Genomic DNA, 12,443 nt, shown 5'->3' with positions numbered 1-12,443 from the left:
AAGTAGTATAACGAGCAATAATATTCATTATGCGACAATAATGTGGAATATATGGAAAGCACGCTTTGATCACTGCTTTCAACATGAAATCAATTCGATAGAACAAATACAATCTATGATAATAAACTCTCCCCAATATAAGGAGAATACTCCGATTAAAACTAATTCGATGCAAGAGAAATGGACCCCTCCAAATTTAGATTGGGTGAAAATAAATGTGGATGCGTCGTTCATCGACATCCAAAATATTGCAGGAACAAGCTTAATCATACACAACAATGAGTCGAAATTCTTAGAAGCTCACGCGACAACTACTTGAAGTAGAAATGCAGAGGAATGCGAATCAATAGCTATCCTGAAAGGGATGGAATAGGCGGATGCCCATAATTACAGGAAAATAATTATAGAAAGTGATAATATCAATGTGATACAATATTTACAGAATCATAGAAATGAAATACAGTGGAAAACCAAAACGCATATACAAAAAATACAGGAAATCAAGCAAAGGTTGGAAACAGTTAAGTTTTCATATGTAAACAGGAAATTCAATCAAGTGACAGATAGATTGGCAAAGTGGGCAAGGGAAAGGAATAGGACGCAGACATGAAAGAACATCCCTTACTTTATTTCTCGTATGTACTGTAATAGAACTCTTGTTGTTTAGTTTCGATATATTATCACTTCAACAAAAAAAAACAGACTTCCACTTATTAATCCATTACAATCTTTTAAAGTTAAGTAGTTCGAAAATAGCGAAAAAATTGTCACGAAGAAAAATGGAAAACTAAACTTTAAATAGTTTAGTGTTCCAAGAAGCTTTTAGATTTTACATCAATTTAAATACAAATAGAATATTAGATTTAAAAGCTCGTGAAATTACAATTTTAGCCGCTACCAATCATATGACGACCGTGAGTTTAGTGGATTTAACGACTATAACACTTTATAGAAAAAATAAGGTGCAAAAAAACAATTTACACATTAATTTAATTGTAGATAATTTCACCTAAGCAAAATGTAATTATTGAAAAACAAAATTATCTACTAAAATTTAGGTATAATTTCTAAATAGATATGAAGTACTCGAGTGATTGAGAAAAAGAAAAAAATATGAAAGATAGGAGAATTGAACTCTGGACCTAGTAGACAAGTACACAAACTTCACCAACTGAGCTGGGGCAACTCCCTAACTTATGTTTGCACTAATAGATTATAAGTCTAGTTTTGGGCCCTCATCCTGCCATCCAAATCTAGGGGCCCAAAGCCACCGAAGCTTTGGGCCAAGGCCGGCTCTGGGTGAGGGTGACAGGTAAAAAAAGCGAGTGTATATAAAAACCCCTTTCTGATTCTCCCATCTCACTTTCTCACTCCCGAGTTCTTCTCGTTAGGTTTTCCTGGCTGAGGTTTGAACAACTCTCTCACTCCTTCACTAGAGTTCTTGTTACGCCGACATCTTGTTTTTCAGGTACCGTCTCTCTTCATCAGCGCCGATCATACTTATCTCTGTATATATTTGTTACCTAATTCCAAGTTGCGTCTCTCTTTCTCTATCTATTGTGCGAAATTTTGACCTGATTTCTACACTCCACTGTCGTACTTGCTTTGATTTACTTATGTCAGCTTAGAGATTTTTTTAGGCTACTGATTGTTGTATTCCACATTAGGGTTGTATTTACTTATGTTAGAGTAGTGATTGTTGTATTTCACATTAGTGTTGTATTTCACATTGGTGTTGTATTTCACATTGTTGTTGTATTTCACATTGGTGTTGTATTTACTCATGTTGAACTTTCTTACACAAAATCCATGATGTGACATCCCAACATTATTTAAAGCTTAGTATTTTTTTTTTTTTCTTTTCAGAAATGTCATTAGTTATTAGTGACAACTCAAATGGTGGCTATTACACGGGAACATTGGGTGAAGAAAAAGTCGTAGCCCGACTTGCCAACTATCCTGTGGTCAAAATACAACATCCAAGTTTCTTGGTTTACAAAGGTTTACATGTGTACAATAACTCTGACTACCATGTGTACGAAAACTTTTTATGTACTCTTCAACAGTTTCAAATTAATTGTGGGGGCCAAAGTTATGAGTATCAACTATTTGATGATAACAAACGTCATCCGTCTGTGATACTAACCAAAATATTTAATGACTTATTTTGTGGTCTAAATTTTTTGAAATTTTCTAATCTTGGGTCCGGCAACTTATTATTAAGCAATATTGTTATTGTAAAACATAACGACATGTCCGACCCAGATATCACTGCGAAAATGATCGGAGTAAACGATGATTCTAATTCTTCTGCGAAGGGTATGATTTCTTTACTTATAATTTTTGAGTTAGTACTTTAACTTAGTATTGTTATTTATTAGTTCTTTGATTTTTCAGATTTTGATAGCATCAAAGTTATACTCCAACGTTTTTTCTGTTCAAACGTAGAAGCAAACACTTTCTACAACCACGAAGCCCAAGATCTATTAAGAAGATTTGGGTAAATATTATAATTTCTTTCCTTTTCAATTTTATTCTTAATAAGATTATAGTTTAATTTTGTTAACTTTGTTTATTTTTCTTAGCTCAAATCAAGGAACTTTTCTAAGAACTACAGTTGAACGTAATTGGCTGTTATTACTGCGTCATCCTCTTTTCTACGACGATAAAACAGCTATGGAATTTTTCCGTAGATTTGGAGACTTTTTGGATGGATGTTATACTGAAATAGCTAATACGGATTTCGAAACTGCTTTAGTGAAGCTCAAGAATCCTAATTGGAATGCCGCGTTTGAAAAGTCGTTGAAAGCTAAATGTGAGCAATCGCGATGGCAAGCTTTCCTTAAAGAACATCCGCGTGGTTATACAGCTAGCGACAATTTAGATCATTCAAAGAGATACTACAGCTCGACAAATAGTCTTGTGAGATACTACAGAAATGTAGTATCTCATTACTGCGAGATCCTCAAAGTGAACAAAAAGGAGGTATATTTTGTTTGTTTGATTTTCTTTTATTTGTTTTCCAATTATAAATAGTAATTATTTTAACTTATTTACAATATAGGTTTTTAAAGGTAGAATATTTCCACACATTCGTCGGACAATGAGGGAGTATCATTCAAGTCTCTTAATCGATATTTATAAAGTTTATGAAGCGGAGATAGGTAAGGTGAAATTACTACCGGACTACTTTTACTTGGGGGAGTATTATTTTTACACTGGAAAAAGACCTATTTGATCTAAAGGTAGTATAACTCATAATTTTGTTATATAAAAAACTTACTAACTGTTTTGAAAGGTGCCACATGAGCTTTTGGTGATTTTGTTACCTTATGTGATGATGAAACAGTCACTCCTTTGACTGCCTAGGTTTTAGTTTATGTTGTTTGGTGGAATATCACTTTCTTATAATGTTTTGTTGACCATGTAATCTTTTGCCTTCTGGGTGCATTTTTCTTTCATACTTGATTGGGTATCTTCCCTCTTCTCAAATATATTATGTTCCGTATTATTTCGTAGAACAGTAAGTTTGAATTTCAATTTAAATCTTGAGATTGCTTTACAATTCTTGGCTAGTTATATTCTTACAACATCGCCTCTTAGTCTTTCTTGGCACAGAAACGAAGCAGATCTATCTAAACTATTTAGTTGAGGTAATTAGAAAGCTCCCCTTGCATGGGCAAAATAGGTTATCTTTCATATGTACTTGAGGTTGATAGGCTTAGTCCTAAAGTTGAAGTACATAATAGATAGACTCAATTTTTTAGACTCAATTTTTCAACTACAAGAAGATTTTGAAGTGAGGATTCTTATAAGAATGTCAAAATACCCAGAAATCTATCCATGGTTGCAGCCAGGGATAGTCTCGATATAGCTCCGCCCTTGTCTGGGGCAGAAGAAAGATGAGTCATGGTCTGCCAACTTTTTCTTGATGTCGTCCTCATCAACCGAAAGGAGAAGAAACAAGCCCGGATGCAGCTGCACCTGATCTACTAATACTTCAGATTATATTCCCTGGAGGAGAGATCACAAACATCATATCCAATGGCTGAGAGAGGACTAAGTGCAGAGGAACAGAACTGTGAAAGATCTTCTACTGGATTGATAGATTTATTGGTCAATCCCCTTTGGGAACACATGTCACTCTAGCTCTTCAATTCGTCATGCTTGCACGAAGGTGCTTTTGAGAGAAGAAGGTCAAGTATATGTTTGGAGTAAGCATAGTTTTGGATCTTAATATTTTGTTTAATGGCAGTTCTTATTCAACTTGCTCAATGTTTTGTTCGAAGAGGCAGAGAACCCAAACGACAGGAGAGTCTCCCCATCTCATCTTTTGGATTGATTGCACTAGTGCCTTGAACCTTTTCTAGCCGTCCGATTTCCTGAAATGGAAGTATAGAACCCACCAAACTTATCTTACTATAAGAATGTAAATTTGTGGTAGAGCCAGCTTATTTATGTGAAAACTAAATATCGTTGTTACCAATGAGAATCAAACGATTGGAAACTTTATGAAGAGATTAATGAATTAAGTAATTCACATTTTTAGCATTATTGTTGCAACTATAAATTGCGAGAGACGGAAAAGTCACGCGAACTATAGTGATTTTCAGTACATCAGCCAGGAGCTCTTTTAGCCCAACTGTCGACTACCAACTGATTGTAATCCCCAATTCCCCAGTTATAATTTCTAAGTGGAAGAAAAGAAATTATAAGATACCTGAACTAATGCGACTGCGATCTTATTTTAGCACAAAGTGTAGCTTGACCTTTGATGTCAGCTCCACGAGACTGGTCCTTGGCCAGTGCAAGAAAAGCTTCATCAAAACATGATAAAGCATCTGAAAGTTCATTTTGCTCCAGATGGACTAATCCAGCTTTATAGCAACAATGAGGCAGCTGCTCCTCGAGGAATCTAAAAAAGAAAACAAACGAAGACTAGATTTAAAACTTAAAAGTGTAATGAACCGAATCACAAATATACCGAAAATTTACTACATATACTTGCCCAGGGCGTACAACTGCTGGAGTAGGAGCAATAGGTTTTCTAGCTTGGAAAGAAACAAATCCTTCTAGTACACTAAGATCAATCGGCTTACAGGCTGCCACCAGAGCAACTTGCAGTTGTGACTGTGTAGATATACCCGCCACACCTATTGGTTGGGGTGGAACACCACCATCTGGAATCCAGGTTGATGAGATGGTTGAGGTGGGACACCACCACCTGGAAGACCAATATCAGGTGCCACATTGGCCTGGTTAGACATTACCTGGTTGTTATCAACCCCTTGAGAAATTTTGATCAAATCTTGAGGTATACCTCCCTGGAGGGGGTAAGGAAGTTGCAACCTGGAGGGATGATATTGTATTCTGGAAAAAAGTCTTCAGGTATAGGCCCAGGCCCAGCTGATGATCCTGGGCCAGATAACATGTTCCAAATATATCAGTTCGAGGAGTGGAAACTCCAGTAATTGTTGCTACATATATAGGATATTTTAAAAAGTAGACGTCTTTTTTAGTAGCGGGGTCCCGATCGTATTTTTCCCGAGATGAAAGAAAAGTTGCAGATGGTTGAGATAAAAGCTGTGAAAGATCTCGAGATCCACCAGAAGATGTCCTGGTCCTATTCCTTGGTGGGCCCAAGCCCTAACCAAGTTTAAATTGTCGTGTCACTTCCTTCATCCATAAAATCTCCTTGCAACATTCTGTAATGGGAATATATACTGCCTCTGTAGTAGATAAAGCTACACACTTCTATAGTTTAGATTGACATGACACTGCTCCCCCTGAAAATGTAAATAGATAGCCTGATGTGGACCTTTTGGAGTCTACATCTCCTGCCATGTCTGCATCTGTGTAACCGACTAATACTGGCTTATCATTACCAAAACATATATGAGCTTTAGACGTACCTCTAAGATACTTCAGAATCCACTTCACTGCTAACCAATGCTCTTTTCCTGGATTGGCAAGTAATCTGCTTACTACTCTAAATGCAAATGCAATGTCTGGTCTCGTACACACCATTGCATACATTAAGCTTCCTACAATTGAAGCATAAGGAATTTTCTCCATTTCTTCTTTTTCACTTTTAGTTGATGGACACTGATCACAAGTCAACTTGAAGTGACTAGCTAATGGCGAACTCATTGGTTTTGTCTTGTCCATATTGAACCTTTCTAGAACCTTCTCAATGTATCTCTCTTGTGATAGCCAAAGTTTTCCAGCTTTTCTATCACGAGATATATGCATGCCAAGAATTTGTTTTGTTGGTCCTAAGTCTTTCATATCGAAATACTTGTTTAGTTCTTTCTTTAACCTGCTAATTTTATTAGCATCCTGACCAACAATCAACATATCATCAACATAAAGCAAAAATATAATCAAATCTCCATCAAGAAATTTTTGAACGAAAACACAATGATCTGAAGCCGTCCCGTGATACCCTTGATTCTTCATGAACGATTCGAACTTTTTGTACCACTGTCTTGGTGCTTATTTCATCCCATATAAACTTTTCTCTAACTTACAGAATAAGTGTTCCTTACCTTCAAACCTTGTTGGTTGTTCCATATACACATCTTCCTCCAAGTCACCGTGAAGGAAAGCGGTCTTGACATCTAGTTGCTTAATTTCTAAATTCATACTTGCAGCTAATCCTAATACTAACCGTATAGATGACATCTTCACCACCGTAGAGAAAATCTCATCAAAATCAATACCCTTCTTTTGTACCGTGGTTGTGAATTTCTTTCTTCCGTATTGATTTTGAACACCCATTTATTTTTAAGAATTTTTTTATTTTTAGGGTTTTCAACCAACTTAAAAGTGTTGTTCTTGTGCAAGGATTCAATCTCATCTTGCATAGCTTTCAACCACTCCTTCTTGTGTACATCATCTATGGCTTCTTCATAGCACTGCGGTTCTCCACCATATGTAATCATCACATACTCGTGCCGAGGATACTTGGTAGATCGTGCTCTCTCTAGTCGATCTTCTCAATTCAACTGGTGGTTCATGTTGAACTTCCATTCCATACTGATGGGTCATGAAAATGTCCCATCAGAGTCGTTTAAATTAGCCGAGTTAGTTTGTTTTGAGTCTTTATTGTAATAAAATGGTTGGTTTTCTTGATTAGGTGTCTTTTGCAGAGTTAGGTGTGCAAAACGGTTAAAAATGAGAAAAAGATGCATAAAGGGTATTTTGGTCATTTAGAGTCAAGGACATTCTGGAAATTTGGCCAAGGTCAGTGCGTGGTTGAAAAGTAGAGGTCGAGATGAGTCCGTAGGAGAAAACGGAAGTCAAATCGGAGTCCGGACGAAGGAATAAACCAAGGTCAAAGTCAGGTCAACATTTGGTCAACATTCGGTACAAGTTCGGGCAAGTTTCTGGCCCGCGGTATGCTTAGGGACACGTGTCGATGTATGGAGGTTGGTATACGCGGTTCCCGTGTTAGCGCTCAGCAGCGAAGTAGCCCTTATAAGATTGATCCAGTGAAGCGCGTCGCAACTTAACTCCGTGCACTAGATCCTACGTTTTAATCTTATCCGTCCACTTCCGCGTTTTTGAGATCGTGCGGCTGCTAACCGTCCCGTCATTAAGCTGCTTCCATGTTACCCGAAGCTATGTATTAGGTTAGTCCTAAACACGTGGCTCTTTCTTAACGGCCCAGATCCGTGTTTTCGAAATCAACGGCTACTGTATCTCCCGAATGCTAGCAGAGTCTAGAGGTCGACACGTGTCCATCCCATTAGATTCATAAACCCTAGCCGCCAACGAAGTAAAAAAATTCCCTTACACTGTTCACCAGGCCCAGCACGGAGAGACCACCGATAATCTTCACTGATGAAGACTTAATAGGGGTGATCACCCCACATATAGACCCGCTGGTGATACGGTAATGTCCAACTGGAATGTCGAAAGAATCTTAGTCGACACAAGAAGCTCAACCGAAGTTATGAGCACAACGTGCTTCCAAAAGCTGGGGGTAAGTCCCCAATACCTCAAACTTTACAAATCGTGCTTGACAGGATTTGGAGACAACCAAGTCGAAACCGACAGGATCGCACAACTGCCGATGCTGATTGGAGACGGAGTAGCCAACAAAATCACGATGCTCAACTTCGCCGTGGTCGGAAGGCTGCATGCCTACAATATCATCCTGGGAGAAGAAACTTCTTAAGAGAATCCGCAGCTATCATCTCCATGAACCACTTGATGATGAAATTCCCTATTCCGGGAACGAGTCTCGTAGGGACAGTCCGGGGAAACCAAGAGATAACTCAGGAGTGTTATCTGATCTCAACACGGAATTGCAAACAGGAGGCGACCGTCCCAGTCAGCACTGGAGATGAGGGAGTTTTTTACGACGATCCCACTGCAGATATGCAAGAATAAAGCGTGAATCGCCCAGGTACGGCGAACAAGTTCTCCTTTTCAGCTTATATTACAATAAGGCTAGTAGGCTATAATATAGCAATAACTACAGTATTTATGAATAAATAATACTTTTCGAAAATGATATTATTCAAGGGGGAGCCCTAGTTAAAACTTACTTTGCTTTGGCAAAATGGATAACCCTGGTAGCTAAGGCAAGAACCAGAGGCCCTAAGAAGAAGTCCTAGTTAAACTTACTTTGCTTCGGCAAAACGGATAACCCTGGTAGCTAAGCCCACGACCAGGGGCCCTAAGGAGGAGGCCTAGTTAAAATCACCTTTATGCGAGCAAAACGGACAACTCTGGTAGCTAAGGCCACGACCAGTAGCCCTAAGGAGTAGTCCTAGTTAAACTCACTTTGCTTCGGCAAAATGGATAGCCCTGGTAGCGACAACAACGACCAGAGGCCCAAAGGAGAAGTCCTAGCTAAACTTACTTTGCTCAAGTAAAACGGATCGACTCGGTCCCAAAAAAAGTCCTAGTTAAACTAGTCGTGCTCAAGCCGACGAAACATCCCTGATAGTGAAAACGACGATTAGGGGCCCAAAAAGAAGTCCTAGTTAAACTATTCGTGCTGACGAAATATCCCTAATTGCGAAAACGACTACCAGGGGACCACGAAGAAATCCTAGTTAAACTAGTCGTGCTCAAGCCGACGAAACAACCCTGATAGCGAAAGCGACGACCAGAGGCCCGAGGAGAAGTCCTGGTTAAACTAGTCGTTCTCAAGTCGACGAAACAACCCTGGTAGTAGAGTTGGGATAAAACCCCGCAGACCCGAAACCCGGCGCGGGTACCTGCGACCCATTAGGTTAAGCCTGTACCCAATGAATAAAATGGGCGGGCTCGGGTTGCAAGGTCTGTCCGCCTGACCGCCCGAGCCTGACCCGTATTTAAAATAAACTACTCGCCCGTTATACCCGCTCTTACTAACCCGCATGACCAGACCTTAAACCTTTCCAACCTAGACCTTCGGATGATTAATTTAATCTCATCTGTTTGATCTATGGTGTCTAACTCAAGCCGAGTTCCTATATTATCTCTCGTTTCTTTTGCCCTAATTTCATTTCCTTAAAGAACTCTACATTTCAACCGAAATCCTAGCGCCTCCAACGTCAGCCTCCCTCTCTGACTCTCTCTCTCAGTCTCGAGTTTTGATCTCTAGTTTCTATTTCGAATTAGTTTCCTTTCGAAGTTGTTGTTCTTATCTCCTCGTCTCTTCTTCAACTTCAACAGTTAGGGTTTTGAAGTTAGTGATCAGTGAGTAATAACTCAATCGTGCAAAAGTAAATTCATGGTTTTTTTAAGATGAAATACTTGAAAACCGGGTTCCCACCGCACCCTACGGACGCGGTAAATCCCTCTCGGCTAACGCCGTTGTGGTTGATTACATCTCAATTTTACGAGTAAAGTGCTCACCATGATTCTCTGATTGTGGGTATACCATGGGATATATGATCACGCCCTCTGACATCAAGTCGGGTTGATCTTACACGAAGAAGTGCATGCACATTGTGCTAATTTTTACATCATATAGGGTCATGCGAGTACCTCTCATTTTTACACCATGTGTAATTTGGGTTATTCAATCTTTAATGGATATAATATCTATGTTGATATTTGTTTTCTCTATAATTGGAAACATGATCTAGTGATTATATGTCAATAATCAGTAAACATAAGGTGAGGCTAATACTTAAATCTTGCACAAAATATTATGAATTTAATTTTTTCAAGAACTTAGATGGCTATTGCATTAATTATGGGATTGAACTGACATGTCATCAAAGTGACCTCTGGCGGGTAAAATACCATAGTTTGTGTAGATAAACATGTCTTAATCCATGTGAAGTGATCGGCCCATGGGAAGGTTACTTTGACCGGTCTAAAGGAAGCCTCAAATTGCCTTATGACTAAGATATGTGGTATATTTAGGTGTCATGCGAGTGTTGTTTCGGTCCAAAGAAAGGTATAACACTTAGCAGATCTTGTGTCAATATTTGAGAGTATCACTAGTAAGTTACTATCTCTGTCCAAAGAGTAGGTAGTAATGTTACACTTGATATCTTGAAATGGACCCTAAATTGCAATATTTGTTTAATTGTTATTGTTATTTGTTATGCATGATTATATTGAACTCTAATATGAGTGTGTTTTTTATTGTCTTTTGTATTTAGTATCATCTATATCTGCCAACATAAACAACATTCTGGTGCTTAACGACACTAACTTTAAGAAATGGAAAAAGCACGTGATGATTGTGCTTGGCTGCATGGATCTTGACGTTGCTCTTAGGATGGATCGCCCAATGCCTCTGTCCAGCTCAAGTACTCCTAAACATAAGGCTGCTATGGAAAAATTAACTACTTATATTTTATCTCTCCTAACAAAACCTAAGAAGATAATCTAACAGAAACAACATGACCACCTTTGGTTAAAGGCAATGCTACTTTGAGGGATAATTCCACCCATCCAGCAGAAAATCGTCGCCGGCCGGCGACCTTACTTAAAAAAAGTAAAAAGAATTTCTCTCTTCATCTTCTTCTTCTCTAATGCGGCTAGAACCTTATCCTAAACCCTAATTCACTTATCATCATCATGCGCTTCATTATCATCCAAAACGTTACCATCTTTATCTTCATCACGTCTCGTTAGTCATAGAAATCGATTTGAAAACGAGCAATTGATTGAAGTAGATTTAGATAAGGAAAATGAAGTTGAGGTATAACGAATGAGGAAGCTTGAAGTTATAAATTAATTATTGGCAATAATACCCTTTTGTTTGATTCGAATTACAAAAAGAGGATTTTTCCGTTGGATGTCATCTCTATCAAACTACGAACAAAAATGAACGCCCAAACGTATACCTCACATAACCGACTGACCTGTTTTAATATATAGGATTTTTGTTAAAGCATGTTCTTTTGCTTTTTGCGTATGTAAAGTTTATTTACTTCATTAAAATGGGAAGTTTTAAAGGAAGTGTGTTTGTTGTTAAAGGCAATGTATTTTGCTCCTAAGACTTGGTCAACGCAAATTGACCAGGTATTGTTAGAGGCAATGGCCCCTCTATACTCTATCTATCCTGCTTCTGCGGGAGGAGCCCCCTCGCCGGAAACGTCTTGTTTCATGACGAACAAGACCTCGAAGGTCTAGTTTCGAGAGAAAACCAGACCTTCACGGTTATTGAAACAAAGTTTGTGTTTGAACTAAAAACTATTCAAAAAATGGAGCTTCTGATACTTTCATGAAGGACATGTTCCCTCCGTCTGAAGGAATGGTATCCTTCCGAAGGAATGCCCTTCGACCAAGGTGGCAATGCGTACGATTTGACGACTAGGATCTTGATAACCTTACTCGGAAGATCATCTAGTCCGATCAAATTAGGGGTCGTAATGCTTAGCTAGAAGCCTCTTACGATCGTCGGATCACTTCAGTAATCTGCGGCTAACATAGATCGGATCCTATAAGGGTTACGCATACGAGTGATGGTTTGAACGGGGAGAATTGACTAGTGGGAGATTGGCAAATAGATGGACTGGATCCATTATTAGTAAGTCCAATCAGTTTGGAGGAGTCCGAACACACACACACACACACACGCACACATCTGGGCCCGGGAAGACTTTAAAGGGTCGGCCATCTCATGGTCGGCTAGGCCTTAAGTGGGTCGGCAAAGGAAGCCCATAAAGGAGCTATGTTGGCCGACCACGCTGAAATAACCCTAAAAGGGTATTTTGGTAAACTCTGTCTAATTAGGTCTTTTAGGAATCCAATTTTGGGTTAGACTCTAATAATTGGGATTCTATATAAAGACCAAATTAGACAACCTAAAGGAGAACAAAAAAATTAACACAAAAGTGTGTATTCCTCAGAGAGAGAGAGAAAAGGAGTTTCCCTCAATTATCTAGTCAAGAAGAAGTGGTTCTTCATCTCAATCTTCAAGAAGGTCCTAACTGACTTGAAGAAGGAAGTTCAAGTCATACACTCGGTGTCTCAAGTAGATG

The 12,443-nt window shown here is 38.8% G+C and overlaps 1 protein-coding gene across 1 annotated transcript; it reads left to right on the top strand.

The window, feature by feature from the left end:
- The first annotated feature begins 1,367 nt into the window (after positions 1-1,367).
- Positions 1,368-4,551, top strand: LOC147537007 (uncharacterized). The gene is made up of 5 exons (XM_086642613.1): positions 1,368-1,468; positions 1,867-2,319; positions 2,398-2,500; positions 2,586-2,985; positions 3,065-4,551. Exons 2-5 carry the CDS (start codon positions 1,869-1,871, stop codon positions 3,236-3,238), a joined length of 1,128 nt encoding a protein of 375 aa, XP_086498739.1. The 5' UTR covers positions 1,368-1,468; positions 1,867-1,868; the 3' UTR covers positions 3,239-4,551.
- Positions 4,552-12,443: the final 7,892 nt, after the last annotated feature.

Source organism: Eschscholzia californica, unplaced genomic scaffold (assembly GCF_041429995.1).
Source record: "Eschscholzia californica isolate CP2 unplaced genomic scaffold, dmEscCali1.0.p SCAF_5, whole genome shotgun sequence".
Lineage (NCBI taxonomy): Eukaryota > Viridiplantae > Streptophyta > Magnoliopsida > Ranunculales > Papaveraceae > Eschscholzia > Eschscholzia californica.
Note: the sequence above shows the minus strand (reverse complement) of the source record. Positions and strands in the feature narration are given on the sequence as shown.